The sequence below is a fragment of the Pyxicephalus adspersus genome, chromosome 4, assembly GCF_032062135.1.
Source record: "Pyxicephalus adspersus chromosome 4, UCB_Pads_2.0, whole genome shotgun sequence".
NCBI lineage: Eukaryota > Metazoa > Chordata > Amphibia > Anura > Pyxicephalidae > Pyxicephalus > Pyxicephalus adspersus.
Window position 1 is genome coordinate 96,246,574 of NC_092861.1, and position 23,421 is coordinate 96,269,994.

The 23,421-nt window shown below is 37.7% G+C and overlaps 1 protein-coding gene across 9 annotated transcripts in view; it reads left to right on the top strand.

The window, feature by feature from the left end:
* Positions 1-23,421, top strand: part of QKI (QKI, KH domain containing RNA binding) — a 126,406-nt gene that overhangs the window by 24,250 nt on the left and 78,735 nt on the right. For all 9 annotated transcript variants that reach the window (XR_011920395.1, XR_011920397.1, XR_011920396.1 and 6 more), the window contains one exon: positions 10,170-10,315. Coding sequence is in view for 6 of the 9 variants with exons in the window: in XM_072409064.1 (XP_072265165.1) it covers positions 10,170-10,315 (146 nt within the window). In the remaining 3 variants the exon portion in view is untranslated. The remainder of the gene's footprint in view (positions 1-10,169; positions 10,316-23,421) is intronic.

The following is a 23,421-nucleotide window of genomic DNA, read 5'->3' on the forward strand; positions in this document are numbered from 1 at the left end:
AAAGATTCATGCATGTTTTTATAAATATTGAATTGGCTTTATTATCTTGCTGTTCTGGCAGATTAAATAAATTGAAGATGTGCACATATTTTAAATCTAAACAGAGACTTGCTTTCTGTCCTTCCCTCAGCCCTCTTCTCGTCTCTTGCTGTGTTGTATTTGTAGCATAATTATGATATATGTTTTGTGAGTATTACTGACTTTGACTGTGGGTTTAGATGACTAGTGATGCACAAAGAGAAGCAAACAGATGGACGCAGAAATTCAACTTTGCATGTCTATGGCATCCGCACAACAAGTTGAACGATCATAATGATGCTAATAAAGTTTCTTTCATAAAAAAACTCAACAAGTGCTGAATATAAATTGAGCTTGTAAGATTGCACAAAATGTTTTACCAGTTTCCAAAACTGCAATACCTTAAATTGCTCCTCTATCAAACATCAAGAAACTAGAAAGTGTTAGATACTAGCTTTCACCATGCATGTTTTTTTTTAGTAATGCTCAGGACATGCATGACATACTGACTTCTGCTTATTATTCAAAAAATTATGTCATATTACTATTAGACACATTTGTATGCCATAACCAACTAGAGAACTGTATGCAGTGAATTGCAGTTTTTCAAAAGAGATCAGATTACAAAATTTAAATATTTTATACAAGGCTTATTGATGTCTCATGGTTGGCTCCCTTCTCTTAGTTTGGGTTATTGTACTAATGCATCTAAATATTTTGTATACTTCAATTTATTAGGTGTGGTCTTTCCGTTGATCTTTTGGGTTGTGGCACAAAACCTTTTTCTCATAACACATTACGGTTGCCTTGATTCAGCTAAAAGATGTTCAAGCATATTTTCTGTGAATTTCTGTTTATGCAGTGTCCTAGAATCGGCCATCATATAAAGCCTGCCATACATGTACAATACAATGTTTAATATAATACTGAGGACTGGTATTAGTGATTGGCCAAGTTTGATACTACTTTATGTGCTAATAACATAGATGAGCAGATTCCAAGTCACACGACATAGGAGGATAGCCCCCACCCCCACACTTTTTTATAGGCATTATTGATCAAGGGTACTCATGAGGATGTACTTTGAAATTAGTTGGTGAAATTGTATTTGCATTACATTTTTTATTTTTCTCCAAATACAGTTAGTATTTTAAGTGGTATGGGAGCTTTTCAGTCTTTGAAAACAAGTGCAACCTTTTGTTGCTAAACATAGTAAAATAAATCAGCATTTGCTGCTGTCTGCTTCAAGGCCTCCTGTAGTCAAGGTCATTCTTTGTCCGCGCAAACTGGCAGAAAAAATAAAAATAGAATACATGTATAGGGAAGAAATGTGATTATCTTGTCAAATCCACCTTTATGATTGCTTGTGTGTGTGTGTATGTGTGTATATTTGTATGTGTATGTAATATAAATATATATAATATATCATTTATATTTTTGGTGGGTGGGCCCTGCCTCTTCCACCAGCTCTTATCAGCAGCTCTGATCTAAACAGACAAATGAGAGGCTGCTCCATTCTCAGCTGATAAGAGCTGATTGCTGAGCCAGGCAGAGGTAGAAGAACACAGCTACAATGGGATCTGGACAAAGACTACCCATCGCTCATTCTGTAGCTGTGCTGAGTCTTCTTTTGAATAAAAAAAAAAAAAAAAAACCCCCAAAGCTTAATGTGTCCACCTGTTTGACAGTGGGAATGGTGGTGTTGTAGTCGTTGACAGCATTCCTCCTCTTCCAAACACGGCAAGTTGAGTTGATGCCAAGGAGCTCAATTTTGGTCTCATCTGACCACAACACTTTCACCCAGTTCTCCTCTGGATCATTCAGATTTTCACTGGCAAACTGCAGACGGGCCTGCCTGTACATGTGCTATTTAAGATTTCAGGAGTTCACAGCGCAGTGGGTTACCAATTGTTTTCTTGGTGACTATGGTCCCAGCTGCCCTGAGATCATTGTCAAGTTACCCCGTGTAGTTCTGAGTGGCTTCATCACCGTTCTCATGATCATTGCAACTCCACAATGGGGGATCCTACATGGAGCCCCAGACCGAGGGAGATTGACAGTTATTTTGTGTTTCTTCCATTTGCGAATTATCGCTCCAACTGCTGTCACCTTCTCACCAAGCTGCTTGGCGATAGTATTGTAGCCCAGTCCAGTGTTGTGTAGGTCTACAATCTTGTCCCTGACATCCTTAGACAGCTCTTTAGTCTTGGCCATGGTGGCTAGTTTGGAATCTGATTGGTTACTTCTGTGGACAGGTGTCTTTTTTTTATACAGGTACTGTAACAAGCTTGGATTAGGAGCACTCCCTTACAGAGTGTGCTCCTAATCTCAGCTTCTTACCTGCATACAGTGGACACCGGGGAGCCTGAAATCTTGCTGGTTGGTAGGGGATCAAATACTTATTTCACTCATTGCAATGCACATCAAGCTCTGACTTTTGAACACTAAGTTCTTTTGTTGTTATTCTGTCTCTCACAGCTACAATAAACCTACCATTACAATTATAGACTGGTAATTTCTTTGTCAAACGGCAAACGTACAAAATCAGCAGGGTATCAAATACTTATTTCCCTCGGTGTCTGTGTGTGTTTATCTACAAGGCATGTGTTTAGCATCACAAGACTTTAGTTGGAAGTTTACTAGTTACACCGGGGAATTTTTTTGCTAATTTTTGGGTGATGAATCCAGTTTTTTGCTATCACATCCAGTTTTTACGATACAGGGTACCTTCCATGAAATAGTAACTTGAATGTTCTGTTTAAATTTCTTTGATTTTTACAAAAGATTTATTGTTACTCTGACTTTTTTTTTACAGTAAAACGTTTGAAAATTAATCAGGTAAGATGTTAAGCTAAAAATTCACGCTTACAGCTTTTCCTGGAGTGTTCAGTATTAGGACAATCCCGCCAGGTGCTCCATCAATAGTCAACCATCATATGCACATCCCATCTACCCTGATATTGTCCTTCCATGACCTTCAAATCTTTGTGGAATCGTTTGCCTTGCTCATCACTGACTGCACCAATGTTTTCCGTGAAATTAGACAGATAGCTATGCAGAAAACTGCACCTTGATGCTCATATTGCAACCAAGCATTTTGTAGCTCTCCCAAGAGTTTCTGGACAATTTCTGTGTAATTATTTGCTCGTGTGTTTCCAAGAATGCCCTTGACAATGGCTTTGAATGATAACCAAGCATTCTTTTCGACTTCTGACATTGTCCTTATGAAATGTTCATCTTTGATTAGATGACGAATCTGTGGACCATCAAACACACCGGCCTTTATTTTTTTTAATGACAGGCTAGGAAATGCCAAAATGAGGTACCTGAAACAGTCTCCCTCAGTTAGCAAAGCTTTAACGAACTGTTTCATCAGACCCGGTTTCATGTGCAGAGGTGGGAATATAGTAGTGTTTATATCAACAAGTGGCTCATGTAGAATGTTTGGATCACCTGTTTTTATGGTAGATCTTGCAGGCCAATTCCTTTCCATCCAATGCCTCTCACGAGCTCTGCTGTCCCAAATGCACAGATAACAGGGATACTTGGTGTATCCGTGTTGCTGACCAAGAAGGAAGCATACCATTTTAAGGTCAACACAGATGACCCAATAGTGATGGTGATATTGCAACAACTAAATGACTCTCTTTATTTCATATTTTTCACAGAGACACTGAATGACCAATTGCGACTGACCCAAATATATTGCCATTGTGAAGGAGGACACACTTTAAGCTCCGCTTTTAGCTATCGATGAATAGTTGCCATTTAGTTGAGTTATAGATTAAAATTCCCAATTCCTCCAATAAACCAGGTATGTTCTGGCAATACACAAAGCCACGTCAGTTCTAAAGTACTGCAGAAATACAATTTCTCTGGTTTGGAAGTATGATACCTTCGTTCCTTTTTTCAAGTAAGTTTTTCTCACGCTGTCTTGATGCTAGGAGTTCTGAAGCCTTCTTCTATAGTCCCAAATCACTCAACTCATGCTTATCAAATCCCTTACAAACGGAGTCCTCTTCAATTTCAAACTCTTCATTATTGTTGTCACCTAGTTAATCTCCATAATCATGTTCTTCAAGAGAGAGTAATGTAACTAAAACCAGCACTGGGATTTCATCTGAATGAGCCACTGAAATGATCTCCTAGCTCTCGCCAAACCATAGGTATACCAAATGGCATCTTATCCTGTTTCCTTTGTCCACATCCGTAAACCCTCGACACACTGCACACCTTATGAGGGGCCCAAGACTTATCACCAAGTTTAACTTTGAAATATGCCAAATAGGCTTGCTCTACAAATGTGCTGATGTTTGCCCTTTGACTGGGAATGGTGAAACTGGCACAGATATAACAAAATGAATCAGGTTTGTTTCGGCACTTACAATGAGAAACAGCAGAGCCAGACATGATCTAAAAGGGAGGAAAAACATGTAAAAGTAGAAAAATAAATTTTGCTTTTTCACTACGTAGAACAGCGCACAACCTCTAACACACTGTCTTGCGTGTAAATGAATAGCCTATACAAATCAACACTACAGTAATCGCTTTAATATAAGCCTCAGAGAAAAAAAACTGACGTGATAGAAGAAAACTGCACTTTCAGAACTAGCATACATATTTTAGTGTAAATAAGCTTAATAATAAAGTCAACAAAAAATGTGTTCAAAATTGTTCCTGTGTTCTCCTTATAAGTGAATAAACAAAAAGCTAGAAACTGCCTAGGTGGGCTTTACTTGCATGTGTGTATCTCATGGGAATCCTGGGTCAAAATAGGAGTTGGATTGGGCCAAAGGAGCTGGACAGGATTGTCCAATTGTTCTGTTAGTGACACAAGTCCTAATAAAGAAAGCCAGGGTCTTGTCATTAAATAAACAGATGTTTCTCAAAATTCTTGGAGGGAAACTCTTGAAATATTTGTAAGGTCCCAAGGGCACCCCTACTACAATTATTATATCCACAACTCCTGGTACATTAGTGTGGTGGTCAGTAGGAAGAATGTTGCCCTTACAGAGAGCCTAAAAGATCAATTCATATCAGATAAACTAACCTTAGAGGCACAAATTGATCATTGATCAAGAATCCCCTAGCAGCCTCTAGGGTAACCAGGGTTCTTGAGTTCCACTGAAAAGAAACACTGCTCTAAAGCAAAGTACAAAAAAATGGGTTTTGTATACTGTCCTAATGTGACCACAGCAGAAAACATTATTACATGTAATCCCCTGCCCTATCTGAAACAGTAAAAAATAATTGCAACATTTCTAAAAGCTTATTTGGTTGTCTGCAATTTGTTGGTATTTGTGCATACATAGTTTTGATCTAGAGGGTAAATTGGCAACATGGCTGGAGCTATACCCTATACACATCTTGGACACAGCAACTGCTCGACCCTGTTGGTCCTTGGCTCTCTAAAGTTTAGACAAGCACAGGGGAAAGAATATTTTCACATCGCGCTTCTACCTGTGGGCCATCCTCCGCTCTTTGATAATGCACTCTTTGCTCTACAAGCCCCTTTTCCTTTAAGATCACTGCACAGGCCACACTTGCACACTCACACTCAGCCCATCAACAACCATGCCAGCTAAAAGAAAAAGTTAAATCAGGCTTTATTCTTAAAAAGATACTGTTGGAATACATACTTGCGGTGTATATGTTCTTTAATTGTCTTGCATCCTGTAAAAAGCCCTTTCTAATTTTTAAAATTGGTGCTACTATACTATAAAGCCCTGTGAATATTTAGTTCAGTTGAATGGGTTACAATACCTTTTTAAAACTGATGCTCACAAAAGACGCAAAATTTTTAAATTGCTAAATTTCACAGTCAAAGCTTTATAAACATAACTTGTATGTGGAACAAACAAAATTTTAAAGAATTTGTCTCTGGCTTTCTTTAGGTTGGGCCACGCTGGCCACAATCGATAAAATTTACCTACTGTTTGCCTCCCTAAAAATCCTTGTATGTCCAGTCTATGGTATTGTGCATTTTTATGGTGTCATTGGTTGAGGAATCCTTCCTATTACATTCAGATGATGCTTTTTTTATATTATTGCTAGATATTTCAAGGTAAATGAGTTTACTGCTTTTCATGTTTTTGTATAGTCATTTAACAAGGCAGACGCTACAGTTTTGTGCATGGCATGATCAAACACATTTTAAATGGCAAGCCGACAGAAGTCAAAGAAGGTAGAATAAATACCTGTGTATTTATTGAAAATCTGCTTCAGTTTTCATTCAACTACATAAAAGCATTTGTAAGCTTTAAAAATAAATTCCAACTATTAGCACATTGAAAAAAAATAATGCAGGTCTAAAAATTGAAAAGAAACGGTGCTCTCCCTTGATTCTCTTTGTTTTAAGGTGGCAAAGATAGACCTTAAGACTGTTCCTATAGCTGAGATCTGGCTTGCTTTGTTTATTGGTTATGGCCCTGTTGTTGGCAGTATCCTTTTATTTTGTTAATTTTAGGCAAAAACTCCTTATGTTGGGAAATATAGATGCTAGAACATGCTATCAAGAGTTAAAAATAAAATCTGGTTTTCTTCTCTGAGCATTATTTAGGAAAGTACTTAGGATGATTAAACTGTCACCCTGGTGATTAATGGACAGTGCTTTTGCTGATTTTGTCAGCTGTTTCAAAATTCAATCATTTTCTTTTGTGTGGTGAGCTTGCAGGCCTTTAGAACTCTTAACCTCCATAGTTTAGTTGCATGACATTAATCAGTCCTACTTCTTGACTCAAAAGAAACAGTCCTCTTTTTCTATTCTGTCAAAATGTATATAGCTTTTATTTTTGCATAAGTCTAACTTTCTGTTATATACTTAATTTTTAAAAATTATACCTAGAGCATTTTATTTTTATAATGAAGGGTAGCTACTTCAAACAACTGTAGTGTCACACACATCTGTTCTCATACTTCCTGGCATAGACCGGACACTGTGTGTTTCGAAGTCAACATCCATAGCTGCTGATTTTGCTCTCCCTTCCACTCCTTACTGGTTGGCTCATCATCATGATGATGGCTTCTCTAACCACAATAGTACAGGTATTTTGACATAAGGATGTCTCCTAGATTCCAACAAGGCTTTTCTGCTCATTCTGTGCAGGGCAGAGACTTAAAGGGGCTCATTTGCATGACTTGACAAGTCTTTTGCTAAACACAGCCAAGGTTGCCAGCAATCTTAAGGACTGAGCTCTTTCTGCAGCCTCTTGTAACTCTTAACTGACCAAGACAATCTCTGCAGTTGTTTCTTTTAGCATATCAAAGCACATCTTGCTCCAGAAGTTTTTTTTTTCTTTGTTTGTGATTAACTGGCAGTGAGGAATTTTTACATTAACTGAAACCATGCTGCCTAATAATATGTTGAGACAAACATCTGTCCTAATTGCATTTATTAAAATAATGTTCCTGTTCTGACTTGCATACAAATTCAACTTAGGAACAAACCTACAGTCCCTATATTGTATGTAACCCGGGGACTACCTTTACAGCGATAAAGTAGAAGTTTGCAATCAAAAAAGCTTTTGGGCTACCAGTAAGCATGTTGGTTACTGGGGCTACAAAATCTGGACAGATGTACAGCTTATGTTTGCTGTAAAGGGAATGTCATTTTAAAGAATCACAAAGGCTACTGTGGCCGAACTCTAGGCTATTATATTGAAAGTGGAAGTTTAAAATAAAAAGTTGTACATTTTTGTTACATACATTACAAACTTCAGACAAAGACAGACAACTGTCTTTTTTTTTTAGTAGGCCAGCAGTGTTATCCATCATACCTCCTTTTATGAGAGTGTTACCTTAATTGAGGCACAAGTTATCCTCTAAGGCTGGGTCTACATGGACGTTTTGTAAAAAGGCATGTAAACGTTCCTACTGCGTTTATAAGCGTTTTTATGCACTTAGGCTGGGTCTACATGGACGTTTTGTAAAAAGGCATGTAAACGTTCCTACTGCGTTTATTAGCGTTTTTATGCACTTATTTTAACGTTTTAAAACTTTTTTTTAAATGCTGGAAAAAGCTGAAAAACGTCTATGCCGCGTTTATGCGCGTTTTACCGCGATTCTACAAGCGTTTTAGCACTTGGTAGAAATGCAAATTGTAACCCTGGGCAGTGATTTCTGCAAGTACAGGAAGTACATACATCCCTGCATACATGTGATAATGTGATCATGCAACAGTACAGTGACAAATGTAACAGTATACACAGAAAAGAGTGAAAAGAGTGCAAAGTGAAGCACAATAAAAGACAATGACTACACACAAGTGATAATGAATGACATCATTTGCAGGTGTGAAAAGCACCAAAAGCAAACACAATGGCAGACAATCTTCACACGTGCCAGGCATAGGTGTTAATTTTTAACAGCATAGTACATGTAATTATTAATGCATGACACATGGAATAGTGACACAGAACACAGGCTATTGTTAAAACGTTTGTAAAAGCCTCCATTGAAATCAATGGAAGCTTTTTTATTGACAATTTCTAGCATGTATAAACGCAGGAAAACGCTCCCATTAAAATCAATGGACGCGTTTTCCCGCGATTTCCCGCGTTTTCCCGCGATTTACCAGCGTTTTAATTTTTTAAACGTTGCAAGCAACGTTTAAAATAAAGCTCAAAAACGTGCCTGAAGGAAACGTCCTGGTGTAGATTAGCCCATTGGAATGCATGGGGACTTCAAACAAGGGCTTTAAAAGCCTCAGGTTAAACGCTGGGGAAACAGTCCGTGTAGACTAAGCCTAAAGAGTCTTTCCAAACCAAAGTTTGTATATTTTAATACATTCATTATTATTTTTCCTGACTTGTTTACTAAACTGAATCAACTTGCTAAAACTGCACTGCATGCATCAATTCTCTAAAATTGATTTACTGAAGAGTGATAAAAAATGCTATTTGTAGTAAACCTCGGTTTACTACACCGCAGTTACTACACCGCAGTTCAGAGCTATTATGTCCTTAAATACATTTTTTTACTCTTTTGTTTTGTAGAATGTGACAGTCCATAGTTTTTTCTTTGGCTAAAAATTAAGCCTTTTCAATATTATACTGAAATATCTGCTCAAGTTTAATTTGGTGGTAATAACTTTTTACAAGCAAAGTGAAACCTGAGGATTTTGCCAGGGGGTCTGTAATCTTTTTAAATTTCCTCTATGTAGGCTGAATATAACCTTATGGCCGCAGAGGAAGCATAATAATCAGATTTACAATAGCAAGCGAGTACAAACCTCTAATCCAGAGTAATCTCTTGCATTGCTGGGGATTTGGTTATCATTTTAAAAATCAACCAGCTGATTATGTAAAACAAACTACGGTCTAGAGCAGAATACAGAGGTTTGTACTCTGGGAGAGAGATTGGCTTACTTGCTTGGGGCAGCATTTTTTACTGGTCTCCCAGGTCCATTATTTTGTTTCCCTTTCACTATATTTGACACACTTGACATAATTTCTGCAGAGTTCTATTAGAAGTTTAATATTTTTTTTTTAAATTCCAGTAATAGTGGATATGTATCCAAAAATTTTTTTTATATATATTTGTCAGGCTTGTTATAGTTTAATAAATATCTGTGGCTTTACTTCCCCCCTCAGTTGGAAGCCAGTTGTGGGCTCCTCAGATAAACAATTGCAACACGTTGCACCTTCAAATCTACCGTGAGGAGTAAAGAAAGCGAGAAACAACAAATTCACCAACTGCAATGTGCAGAAACTGCTTTCTAGTAATGTTTTCATCTTACTTTGTCCATAGTGACTAGGATCGTAATAGGAAATCAAGAATAATAAACTAGCAGAAGTTAGAAAATCCTAAAATCGGTAGACCTATAACTAATAAAAACAAAATTGTCAGCAGGCAGGTGTTTTATTGCAGAAGGGAATCCTCTCCACCCCAGGGAATAAAAATATGTCTAGTTAGGCACAGACAACATATAACCTGTGAGTGGGTATAGCTTTAAACACTTTTAACTACATTTTAAAATGAAACTCTTCAAAAAAGGTTTTTAAAGTTGAAAATAAAATTTTGAATGGCTAAATAATGTTTGTAATTAAAATGTACTATTTCCACTGTTTCCTATGTATGTTTTAGATCGCTCTAATATGTTTGTTCATGAGGACACCATAAATGTTTTTTTTCCTATTTTTTTTCTATTTTAGAGATCAGCAGAGTGCGGAAGGATATGTACAATGACACATTGAATGGTAGTAACAATGATAAGAGAAGTGCAGAACTGCCAGATGGAATCGGGCCTATTGTACAGTTACAAGAAAAACTTTATGTGCCAGTGAAAGAATACCCTGATGTAAGTATTAGTACTATTCACATTGGTTCCCTTGTACTATTCACATTGGTTCCCTTTTAAAATATTACATTTGTAGACTGTAAGGCTGGCAAAGTACCTTGTTACCTGGGCTCACATTTGAATAACAATCAACAAGATTATATATGCATTTACATATTTTTAGTCTTGGGAGCTAGGACGGCACAGGAAACAATCTAGCAGCTCCCAGAGAAGGAAGGGGCTGTGATACCGTGACTTGACATTTACTGAACAATCACTCAAATGTATCTTTCTTGTACTTGTGTTTTATTTTGTGTTTCATGTGATCTGTCTTGGATTGCTTTGCACTATTTTGAAATCTTTATTTTTCTTGATGCTAGATGCATCTCTTATACTTGGATTCTCTCTGGATTCCAGAGCTGAAGGTCTCAGACTGCTGCACCAGTGTTACACCACTTCTCCCCTTGGCTATTTTTGGAATATAGGGCATATGAATGGCCATGGGGAGGGCAGGAAAACAAGAGTGCTTTGTCTAACAAAAATTCAGCTGTTGTCTGGAACAGAAATTCAAGTGCCATTTTTATGGTGGCCAGTGAAATAACCCCGGGTGTTTGAGTTTTATATGGTTGCAAGTAATTTTTATTACTCTAATTTTTATCCTTAACCTTCCTTGCGTTCTAATTATGTCCATATTTTTATGTCAAAAGTGTTACATTGTTTTGCGTGGAAATTTGTTGTTTAATATATTAGACCTGTAACTATTAGGCTCAGGGTTACTGCTTTTGCCATGAAAAATTCTCCCCAAGCCACACTCGGTAATACTGCCAAGACGGATAATAAATCTTTTTAAAAAAGCTGCAAATCTTTGCCGTTGTGAGAAGGACCTATTGCAATAAGGTAAAAAGATATTTTTTTAGGCCAAATATACAATGTCTTAATTTTACACTTTATAGATTGGGAAAGTTAATTGTCAGCGTTGTAAATGCTCCTACCCTCACCAGAAATAAGATTTGCGTGTATTCACCTAAACTCTACATAGAAAAGACTTCAAATCTCCGGCTTATTACAAAGTACAATATGTTGCAGAAACTGTTGAAAAAAAAGATTATCCTATTTCTCAATAGATAGTAATGTTTGTGGACCCTGTCAAATGCCTTCTCTGCATCCTAACTGGAACAGCAGAGAAGGACATTTTTTGCAGTTTCACTTACCATATGATGTTGGTTAGGTGTCTATTCCTATCAGGGGTGTGTCTGTCTTTCACAAAACCAACCTGATCAGGTCCAATTAAACATGGAATCAAATTTTAGAGTCTAAGCGGTAAGGCTTTAGCAAAAATCTTTATATCAGAATTGGGAAGGGATTTTGGCCTATATTGATTGGTAAGAGTAGGGTCTTTTCCTTCTTTAGGTAAAGTAAATATCACAGCCTGAAGCATTTCCTTCGGGAACACCCCCAAAGATGCTGCCTTATTAAATACATGTACAAAATTAGATAATATTTGTTTAACCTAATATTTGTTTCCTCGGGATAGAATTGCCAGGGAGATTAAAAGTCCTACCTGGTTCCACATTCCAGCGGTGCCCTCGGCATCCTTCAGCGCTGCCCGGCATTTGTGTAACCTGGCGATGCCCAGCTAGCATCTACGTCCCTAGGGTCTAGGGTCAACTATAGAAAAAATATTAGATTTTATTCGCCGTGTCTTAATTCTCCTGGCCAACGGTGCCAGGGGAAGGAGGTTTTTTGTTCTCTACCTTCTTTTTACTGATGGAAGTTAACAACTCATTATTCTGCCATAACCTTTGTTTTTTATCTCTGGCGCCGAGTTTGATAAACACCCCTCTCATATGCCTCTTATGAGCTTTCAATAGTAGAAATGGATCAATACCATTGGTGTCATTGGTAGAAAAGTATACATCCTGAGCATTATCAAGTTGTTGGTATTTAGGGTGAGCTAGGATATAGGTATTTTATCTCCATAGCCTATCTGGTGTTGAAGATTTTTCAGCCCACTCCACTACCACTGGAGCATGGTCAGACCAAGTTATGGTGCCAATCTTTGATGACCTCATAAATCCATTAGAAAAAAGTCGATTAGGAAATGTGAATGGTGCATTATGGAAAAATAGGTAAAGTCCCTAATTCGTGTTGACATCTCCATCCATCGTACAGTTCAAATTCAACCAAAAGCTTTGGAGTAAAAGTCCAATGAAAAGTGAGATGTCATATTAAAGACTCCTATTATTAGTGATCCTTGTACCCTTTTCACTTTCTTAAATAAAGTGCGAAGAAGCGAATAGTGTCTGTAGTTTGGTTGCATAGGTAAAAAGTTAAACTTCCATATCAATAATATGTAACAACCTTAACCTTCCTCATCTTCTACATGGTGGATATATTGATATTGTAGAAAGTCTTTGATTGCTATCATAACTCACTTTTTCTTGATACTGACAAAAAAATTTCCAAGTTCCATTTGGGAGTTTTGGTACAATGAAAATGTGTTTCCTGAAAAAACAAAACTTCTCTCCTTAGAGCTTGAACTTTTTTGTAGTAGAGCTCTCTTAAACCGGCTATTCAAACCCCTTGTTTGATTTTGATGCTTGCTTTTGATTTTGGTAATTTGTTAGCAGGACTAGAACAAAAATTCCTATCCTGAATAAGTTTCATCCCTGCATCCAAAGAAGACACTGAATATGTCTTTCCCTTAAACATGATCAATAATTTAGTCGGATATCCCCATCTGTATATATTATTTCTTTCCCTTAAGATTTTTGTCATTGGGTTTAGCTTTTTCCAATTCTGGATCATTGTGAAAGACAAATCGGCATATAATTGTATTCGTAACTGAAATTGTGCTGGTAAAGGTGGGGATTTCCTCGCTATTGTCATAATACTTTCTTTGATGCGAAAGAAATATTTCCTTACCAAAACATCTCTGGGCATTTCTGCCAAAAGAAATGACGATTTTGGTACCCTATGTGCCCTGTCGATTATTAACTCTGACTAGGTTGCAGCTGGTAGGAAAGCTTGGCACATGTTTATTATGTAAGTGGTTAATTACTCTTGCGTGAAGGATACTGGGATACCTCTAATTTTAATGTTATTACTCCGGGAGCGATCCTCCCTATCTGCAAGTTTGGATTTAAGCCATGCTATCTCATTGGTGTTATCCTGATGTAAATCCACAAGGTCATTATGGGCCTGTGAGAATTCTTCCATTTTGTTTTCCATGTGATGGGGATGTTTATCACACCCAGACAGAGTGGTATTAAACTTGTCTTACATTTGATTCAGATCCTGTTGTAGTGATTTCTTTAACAGTTATAACACTTCTTTCAAGGTGTTAGTAGACAGAATGCTTTCAGTCACTGGCAAATGTTCTAAATCCACCCGTACTGCAGGGCCTACATGAAGATCTGGATCCCCCGTCCTCAATTACATGGCAGGTGGGATCTGAACTTGCCTCATTCTGCCGAGAGCCTGGAGAGGTGTATAGGACGTGAAGTCTCCTCTTAACTAAGCTATTGTCCGAACATCCAGTTGTTGCTGGGATCAAGTGTGGTGGTGACCCTTTGGACGTCTGAGCCATTGGCGGTACTGGGGGCTGTGAATGTGCGTTTGGAAGTTCATTCAGTCCCAGCAACCGTAGGGGGAAGTCGGAATGAGCCAGGAACCCTGGCAACCAAAGCTGAGCTGCACATACTTAGCACAACTTTTGACAGCTGTGATTATTTCAGAATTGATATTACCTGTCCATTTCTGTAATCTAAGCTCTGTGTTATCACAAGTTTTTAAAGTGAACTTTAGTTCTGCTTTAAATTAAAAACTAGTAATTTTTTTTTCTTTAAGTAGCATTCATACTTTCATTGTTTAGTGATGAAAATGTAAAGCAGATGAACTAGGATTTGTAGTATGGACTACTGCCTTTCATCTTATTATGCAAAATCAAACCAAAGCTGGTATGTTTGAAGGACACAACTTTCTAGAACATATTATAGTCCAGTTCATTCCAGTCTTTTCTAAAATAAAGACTTATAAACATGGTGAAATACCTATACTGAACTGGTAATTGAAGATATATTAAACCATTCAAACCTAATTCAAGTATTTCATCTAAATGTAATAAAAAGTATAAACTACTCTCACAAATGAATAAATATTTTTAAATTCTATTAACAAAAATTATCTAAAATATAAGGCACTATTGGTGTGCTTCTGGCTTCCTAGTCAAAGTCAAAAATTTTGTAATTATCACATCTAAAGAATAACATCCTCTGGGTATTGCTGAGCTCAAAGGTCAGCAATGCTAAACGGCTTGCACATACTTTTTGACCATTTTGTTAATTTGTTTATTCACAGCAACAAAATAGGGAACCTAGGGATTAATTGCACTTTGGGGAATTTACTAACCAAATAAAATTTCTGTAGTAAGCACTGACAATTTTGATGCTGACTACATATTAAAGGTTCCCACATAAATACAGGCAGCGTTTGAGTAAAATTTTGAAAATATATGTTCATGCTACCCGGACATAATGAATACATGACAAGAAAGTAAAAAAACAAAGCAAGCATGGCAAACTGGATTCGATTTATTAGGAATGTTTGGGTTTACTTAACAATTGATGCAGCTCATTACGATCCATTTAAGAATTTTCAAATCTGAGCTCAGTTTATTTAAGAAATTATTGTATACCTGCATGACAATATAGTTTGGTAAAGAGTGCCTCAATGTTGCTGAACATATTTTCATTTAAATGTAAGCTCCTATTAGACCCCCAACTAAACCTTAACCAGCACCAACCCAGATATTATTTTTACATTCCCACAATACATTACTCATGAAACCTAGCTTTTAATTTGAATATATTTGGCGATTGTTGCTTTAGGGCAGCATACTGCCCAGAATTTCCAAGTCTCTTTTGGTCTTGCATTTAAATATACCTGTTATCAGGAATTCAAAACCTCACTGCGTCGTTGAATAATGTTGGGGCATCTCTTGCATGTTCATGGAGATACATGATCTGACCTGATCTAAAGCCTGCGCAGATAATGTGAGGTGAAGAACAACCTGGACGAAACAAACGGCAACAACAGCAATTGTTTTCCGCTTTTTACTGCTAATATTAACTAAATTTGTTACGCTACAGTGATTACACTATTGACAAAACATGGGTTGGGTCAAAATACATGGGCACTGGACAGACAATAAAAACAGAATACAAAAAAAAAAAAGGAAAAATGTGACTTAAGGGGGCAGGCATTAGAAAGTTGCAACAATTTATGTGGGTTACTGGATATTTTATGGTATGAACTAGGAACATGAAAACCACCCAGCCACCCCAAACATTTTTTTTTTCAACACTTGGTAATTCATCTGCATTGAAAATTTTTGATTTTATTATTTTATTGTGTTTTGAAACTTCCTATGTAAAACTCTTCTAGTTTTAGGAATTAAGAACTATTTTTTTTTAATTTGTGATCTAGATATCAAAGCAAAGGAACATGTTCTGGTTATCTTTGTATTTACACTATGAATACCTTAAGTTTGGTACAGTTGTGACTAAATGTTTTATTACCCATAGAAATTTTTAATGATGGGGCTTTTTCCTGTTCAGGCTTTACACATTTTCATACTTCACTTCAAAAACCTGTGACATCTTATACCTATTACCCTTTAGGTTGCGCAGGAACAGACCCTAAAATTAATACTAATAAACAAATCTTACTTGACAGATTCATAACACTGCACAACAACGATTTTGCTACTAGGAAATAACGCATGTGATTTACATGATATCGAGTGTGCTGATTCCAAATCTGAACTTAGAATTTATCACGTACAGATTTTAAGGTATAGGCTTCTGTACTGACGTGAGTGGTCTGATGGAGTTAGGTTGCGAATACATACCAGAGCAGTGGAGATTGTTCATAGACTCAAGCAAAGCAAGTTTGAAAGATGAATTGCTGCTTAAAGGTAACTAAAAACTTTCTGTTCTTCTTGCTCATGCCGAGGGAATGAAAGAGACATACGAATCCATGGAGGTCAATTTGAAACTGATTAACTATTCAGAACACAAATGAAACATTTGTGGTGACCTGAATGTGGTGGTACTCCTTGGCCTGCAATTGGGATGTACAAAATGTGCTTTCTGTGCCTGTGGAACAGTTGTGATGACAGCAACCATTACAGAGTGAAAGAATGGCCATCCAGACCTGAACAGACTGTTGGGTCAGTACAATGTGAAGCATAAATCACCCATTGATCCACAGAAAGTGTAACTTCCGCCACTTCATAATAAACTTGGATTAATGAAAAACTTTGTCATCGCAATGGATTGTGATGGTATGGGTTTTCAGTATCTGAAGGACAAGTTTGGAAAAGTATAACAGATGCTAAACTAAAAGCAGGCATTTTTGTTGGTCCCCAAATCTTCAGTTTGATGCGTGATGCCACATTCAGAGAAAAACTCAACCCACTTGAACTTCCTGCTTGGAAATCATTTGTGCTAGTAACACAAAACTTTCTGGGAAACCAGAGAGCCTGAAAACCATGCTGAACTCGTGAACAACCTGCTAACTGCTTACCATCAACTTGGCTGCCAAATGTCACTTTGAATTCATTTTTTACATTCCCATCTGGACTTTTTCCCAGAAAATTTGGGTGATGTGAGTGATGAACAAGGAGAGAGTTTCCACTAGCACATTTCTGGTATGGAAACAAGATATCAAGGATGGTGCAACCCCAACATGATGGGCGACTACTGCTGGTTTCCGCAACAGGAGACCGCCAAGAGCCACAAACGCAAAAGCAAGTGTCTGAAACACTTCTGAATTGTACATGTGTGTTGGACAAGGACTCAGGTGAATTTTGTATAATTGTATATGTTGTTGCAACATATATACCTACATATTTTTAATGTCATGGAACTATGAGGCAAAAGTTAAGGAGATTGCGTGGTAACTGCGGTAGCTAATCGCGTTTATATGCGTAATTAACTTGGGATACTAAAGTCCTAGGCAGAATCGGACTTCAGATTTGAATTCAGCGCACTTAAATTAGTATAGGACACATGGATTAGACCAAGTAGCAAACAATATTTTTTTTGTGATGCAGTGTAATTGCTGCTTTGCACTGAATAGCAGCATTTGAACAGCAGGGTTAATGAATGTATTTCCCCCTCTTCCTCTTGGCCTTCACAATTTACTGTAGCTAATGCTGTTTGAAATTATTTTGCAAGAACATTTTGTGTGACATCATTTTAATTAAGTGGAACAACTTGGGCATAATAAATCAACACAAATCGGCAAATTTCCGATACAGTAGACAAAGCAGCTGATGATATGAGTACTTCCACCCACCTTTATGTATACAATTCAAAGAAACTGCCTTGCCTGCCATGATTTTTGGCAGATTGTGAAATGCCAGTGTTGAAGGTCTTAAAGGTTGACTGCTCTTGCTTTATAATTTGTTGCCATGTCAGATATTATTTTGTACAATTTAGAGTTTGCTACCAGTGTTATTGAAATAAAAAACAGTCATTCGGGCTTGGACTTTTAACCATCTTCTTAGTTGGGTTTTCATCTTGACTAGTATATTTTCAGATCTTTAAACCACTGATAAGTTCATTTTTAAGATAGCATTTAGCTATCATTATATGTATGTTTAAGATGAGCCTATGAAAAGTTTCATAATATAAGCGTTAAATTGACTTCAGGTTGTTGACATGTCAGATTTTAGCTATCAGGAATATGGATTTTCGAGATTTTTACTGCCCTGTATTTTTTAAGCTAGTGTTAATATTGTTGCGGGAGAGCAGCCTTCCAACGTTATCATCATAGTTTGCAGTTTGGGGAAAACTTTTATAGTCCTACATGATGAGTAAGTGTATCTGTGTATAGGGACATAGAACAAATTAGTGGGGAGGTCATTAACCTTTTCCCAAAAAGGACCAATATTGGATAAAGTTCACAAAATGTGGAATAAAGACACAAAATTTTTTTCCCACATCTCCAACAAAGGCTATCTGCAATTGGGTAAATGGCCCTCAGGCGTTCAAGTGTAAAATACCAATGAATCATCACTTTATACACGTTCCCACGATACAGGGTACACCAAGAACTCTTAGGGGCATTGTCCCATATTATGTGCCAAATTTCTTGAGGTATTGATCTACGGAATACCTCCTCCCATTTCCGCATATAAAGTTGTCCTTTCCTCTATTCCTGTCAGGATCTGGTAGATATCAGAAATGAAGGCCCGCTTGCCAGGCCCACTTGCGCAGGCTCCCTCAAAAAAAGTGATAGCCTCAAAGCCCGTCCCCATCGTGAGCGATTGGGCATAATGATGTATTTGTATATAGCTGTAGTGTGATGTGGTGGGGAGTTCCAACGTTTCCTGTAACACCGTAAAGGGTAACACTTTATGAGTTCTATGGTGAATGACTTGTCTAAAATGGAATACCCCTTTTGTTATACCAAGGTGCAGTTACCTGTAGTCGTAAACGATCCGGCAAATTAGGCGTGTACAGCAAACAGGTCAGTGGGTATCAGTTTGTGGTGAGACTGAATTTAAGTTTACATTTACCCCAAACCTGCTTTGTAAATTGTAAAGGGACAAGTAGGGCGCTATCGATAGGCAGTGATCTTTTAGAGCTCCATAGCATGCAATCAGGATGTATTGGGAATACCCAACTTTATTCTAACTCCGTCCAGCTATTGAATGGAGTCAAAGTGGCCCAAGATGCCTAATGCCGCAGATGGGCAGCATAATAGTATTTAAGAAAATCGGACACACCCAATCCCCCTTGGTCTTTTTGAGAACAGAGGACCTATTTTGAAATTCTATTCTAAATTTAGAACATCCATTTGGAGGTGTTTAAGGGCTTGGAGGGGCATAGGGACTGGTAAAGTTTTTATTTATGCAGAAGATTACATATTTTCTGAAATATCTTGGGATGATTAAAGATGATTGAGATGATTAGACTTGTACAGCGTATGGAAAAATGGGGTAAGAAAAATTCCCAGTTATTTCATACTATCAGTAATTCCAATTAAAAGGTAAATTCGCTTGGGACTGGTCTAATGTACCTTGCGAAGGGTTTAGCAGCAAAGCTTCTGTTTTTGAAGTGTTTATTTTATAACCTGATGGGGTGCTATAATCCTGCCAGCGCTGCAAGCAAATTTGGAACACGTGTTGGTGAGTAAGACATCTTCCGTGTATAGGGAAATTGTATAAGCTCTTCCTTCAGTGCTGACCCCAGTTATATCAGGGTGTCACCCAATTGTTTCCACTAATGGTTCAATGCACAACGCAAACAGCAATGGGGAAAAAGGGCAGCCCTGTTTCGTACCATTCTCTATTTTTATAATAGGGGATATAGCATGGGGGAATTTTACTTTGGCTGTAGGGGCCGAGTATAAGGCCCTTATGGCTTGTGGAAAAGGCCCTCTTATGCCCACAGCATGTAATGTCCTAAGCAGTAAAGGCCAGCTAAGCCTATCAAAGGCCTTTTCAGCATCTAAGCCGAGAAGTAAAGCCCCTTGATCTAGTTTATTAATTGCATCTATCAGAGATACTGTTGGTATTATCTGCTGCCTGACATCCAATATGGAACCCCACCTGATTCTTTGAAATCAGAGAAGGGAGCAATTTACCTAATCGCATGGCCATAATTCTGGTAAAGAGCTTCAAGTCTGAATTTAGGAGGGAAATTGGGCAGTAACTAGCAGGGTCTGTTGGATCCTTACCCTGTTTAAGAAAACAAAATGGAAATATGAGAATGTAGCATGGTATATGGGTTGGAAGATCCCTTTATGAAGCTGTTAAACAAGGAAGTTAGATGTGGTACCAAGATAGAGCTGAACAATTTATGATAGAGGTATGTAAACTCATCTGGGCCTGGGGCCCTATTCCCCGGCAATGCAGAAATAGCCGCATCTTCAGCTGAAGTGGCACTATTAAGCGAATCAACCACAGAAGCTAAAAGTGTGGACAGAGAGCAATGAGAAAGGTATATATCTATTTTGGCACATAATTGGGACCCTAAATTCAGCTGGGAGTCATGAATTGTAGAATACAGATCAGCATAAAAATCACTAAATATCTGTGCAATATGTTCGGGATCATGTTTCAGTGCCCCTTGTTTATCCCTGATTGCCCCGGGTATACCTGTCGCTGCCTGATCTTGGGCGAACCAGCTTTGTTACCTTTATCATAAAATCTCCTACAAGTATACAATAAGGCCTTTTCTACCTGTTTTGACATCTAGTTCCTTCAGCTTATTACGAACCGACACAACCTGACGAAGAAATGGTAAAGAAGGATTCCCTATAAGGTTCTGTTCTAGTGTTTTCAGGGACTGTGTGTGTTGGTGCCTATAAAGTACTTTATCTCTTTTAAACCGAGAAGATTCTTTAATGCAGTGCCCTCTAATCACCGCTTTGTGCACCTCCCAAAAGGTTGAAACCTCCGAAACAGAATCAGCTTTCTCTCTAAAATAGCGCTCCAATTCAGTACTGAGAGCAATTTTGATAGGGAGGAATACTTAAGTATCCATTTAGTCTCCAGTTACACCTCTGCCTTGGGAAATTGTCAAAGTCTACATCTATGGAAACCGAAGCATGTAATGTTTCCAATACAGGACCTCCTAGTGGCCGTAAGTACAGGGAAATTGACAAAAAAATAGTCTATGCTAGTGTGGGTAATGTGGGGTTTGGAGTAGAAAGTAAATTCTTTATCTCTAGGATAAGTATCAAGTGAAAATGTATGTATTAAGGTCCTAAAGCGGGAGGAGTTACTGGAGGTAGGAGGGGGCACTCCCCCCCCCCCCAAGGTAAAGGCAGTCTAGAGAGGGAGTATGAGGAATCACCCCTAACTACTATGTATCTATGTATGTATGAGGCAGCATATGTTTAAGATTCAACACCTTGCCCAAAAAGGCAAGATGTTAGCAGCATAACCATTGCAGAGTACAAAAGCCACTGAAATAATATAGCTGTGAAGGAGCACATAATGACCCTCCAGGTCTATAATTGATCGGGTTAGGGTAAAAGGGGTCCCTGAATGTATCGGGATAGCAACTCCCAATGATTTTGTTTTGGCTGTAGTGGTTGCAAAAACCAGAGGATAGTAACTCTTTGCAAAGCCATAGGTCCCGGGATAAACCAGATGGGTTTCTTGTAGGAATGCAATATCTGCACTCCTGTAGGGCAAGTTTTTGTTTTGAGGGGAGAACTGTTATCCTAATATGGGATAGAGAGGGGGCATGCTGGTCTAGGCTGCCTCTTTCCAAGCAGAAACCCCACCAATATAAGACACATAAGCAAGCAACATCTGCTAAACAACCTTTAAAATCAAATCAATCAAGAACCAGTAAAATAACTTCGGCTGGACGTAAAACAGTCTGAAAGTAATGCCATGTCAGACATAAGTAAAGGAACTGCATGTATACCCATACATTTGCTTGTAACAAGTAAGCTTAAAAAAAAAAAAAAAAAAATTAATTGTTAATGTTTACATATATATATCTAACAAAAAAACGGTATAAGCAAGGCAACCATGTATAGTGCCATGTATACCCATACATTTGCTTGTAACAAGTAACAAGAAAAAAAAAAAAAAAAAAAAAAAAAATTGTTAATGATTGCATTACTGCAGCAAGCAATAAAACGGTATAAGCAAGGCAACCATGTATAGTGCATATTCAAACTTTTTGTTTACAACAGGCAAGATTACAAAAAATTGCTAAGGATACAAAATTTGCATTGGAAAACAGAAAAAACATGAAGTGCAAGAAAAACGGGTATAATCGTTCCCTTAATATGGTGAGGAACCACTAAGATGGAGAACTTGAGAGCGCTGTAGGACTTAGTTGCGGTGAGCGCCTCTGTTACTGTTTTCGCTGCCATTGGAAGGGGACTACCGCCGCGGTTGGTAAAGGAGCCCAACCTAGAACTGGCGGGCAATGAATTTCAAGTTCCTGGCAAAAAAGATTGTAAATCCTCAGGGTATCGTAGAATCACTACTCTGCATTCCTTCCTAGCCGTGAGGGTAAAGGGTAAACCCCACCTGTAGGGATTAAAATTATTCCTTAGCACTGAGAGCAGAGGCCGTAACAAGCGGCAACACTATGTAGACCAGGAGAGATCTGGAAATGATAGAACCCCTGCTCCATCAAACTCAATGGACGGCATGCTCCGAGCCGTATGCATTATTTTCTCTGATAGCATAATTTTGAACTCGACATATAACAGGCCACAGCTTGCGCTTTCCTTTGGTGGTAGAGATAGAAGATAACTTTAGGCAGTGACCATGAACACAGAATTAGCTGTACCAACTGAAAGACAAATTTAAATTTCTGTATGTATTTTGGGCATATTGACTTTAAATTTAGTTAACGTTTTTCAAGATTTCTTCTCAAATCGAAAGAGGCAAAATACATTTGACAGCTTTCTTGAGTTCTCTGATGAGGCTGTTCAAAGCTATTTGTGTTTAGTTACTTTCTCATATCAGGTGTTTTCTCCCAAAACTGATAAGACTGTACAAAAATAGTTCTCCTAAACAGATATTTATATTGCAAATATTTTGCACCATAATCCAAAATATCTGTTTTTCCCTTTAAAAAAGGTTTTTACATTTTAAGTGGTATTGATTTTAAGAGTTGAGCATTGATTTGTAAAAAATAAGTTAAAAAAATTAACATTTAAATGTTAAGCGAAGTGCTATAATATGAAATGCATTACTAGCTGTGTTAAAGACCACATATGGCACTGGTAGACCTAGGGCATGCAATTCATTCGTAACTGGCATGGTACATTAGTTCGGAAAGCTGTCTGTCCTTTACAGTATGCCGCTGGGTGATAGCAAGTCTTAACTAGCAACATCTGTCATATGGCTGTTAGAAGACTTCATGATACAAAAACAGTTTGCTACAGGTTTGAGTAATGCTTGAGTTAGGTTGTGCAAGTTGACTAAAAAACTTGAATGATTTGGGTATAAAAAAAAAGAGACGTTGTATAAACAGGTACTGTGTGTATATGTATATATATGTATGTGTGTGTGTGTGTGTGTGTGTGTATATATATATGTGCATATATATAAATTTTTTTTATTATTTTTCAAATAT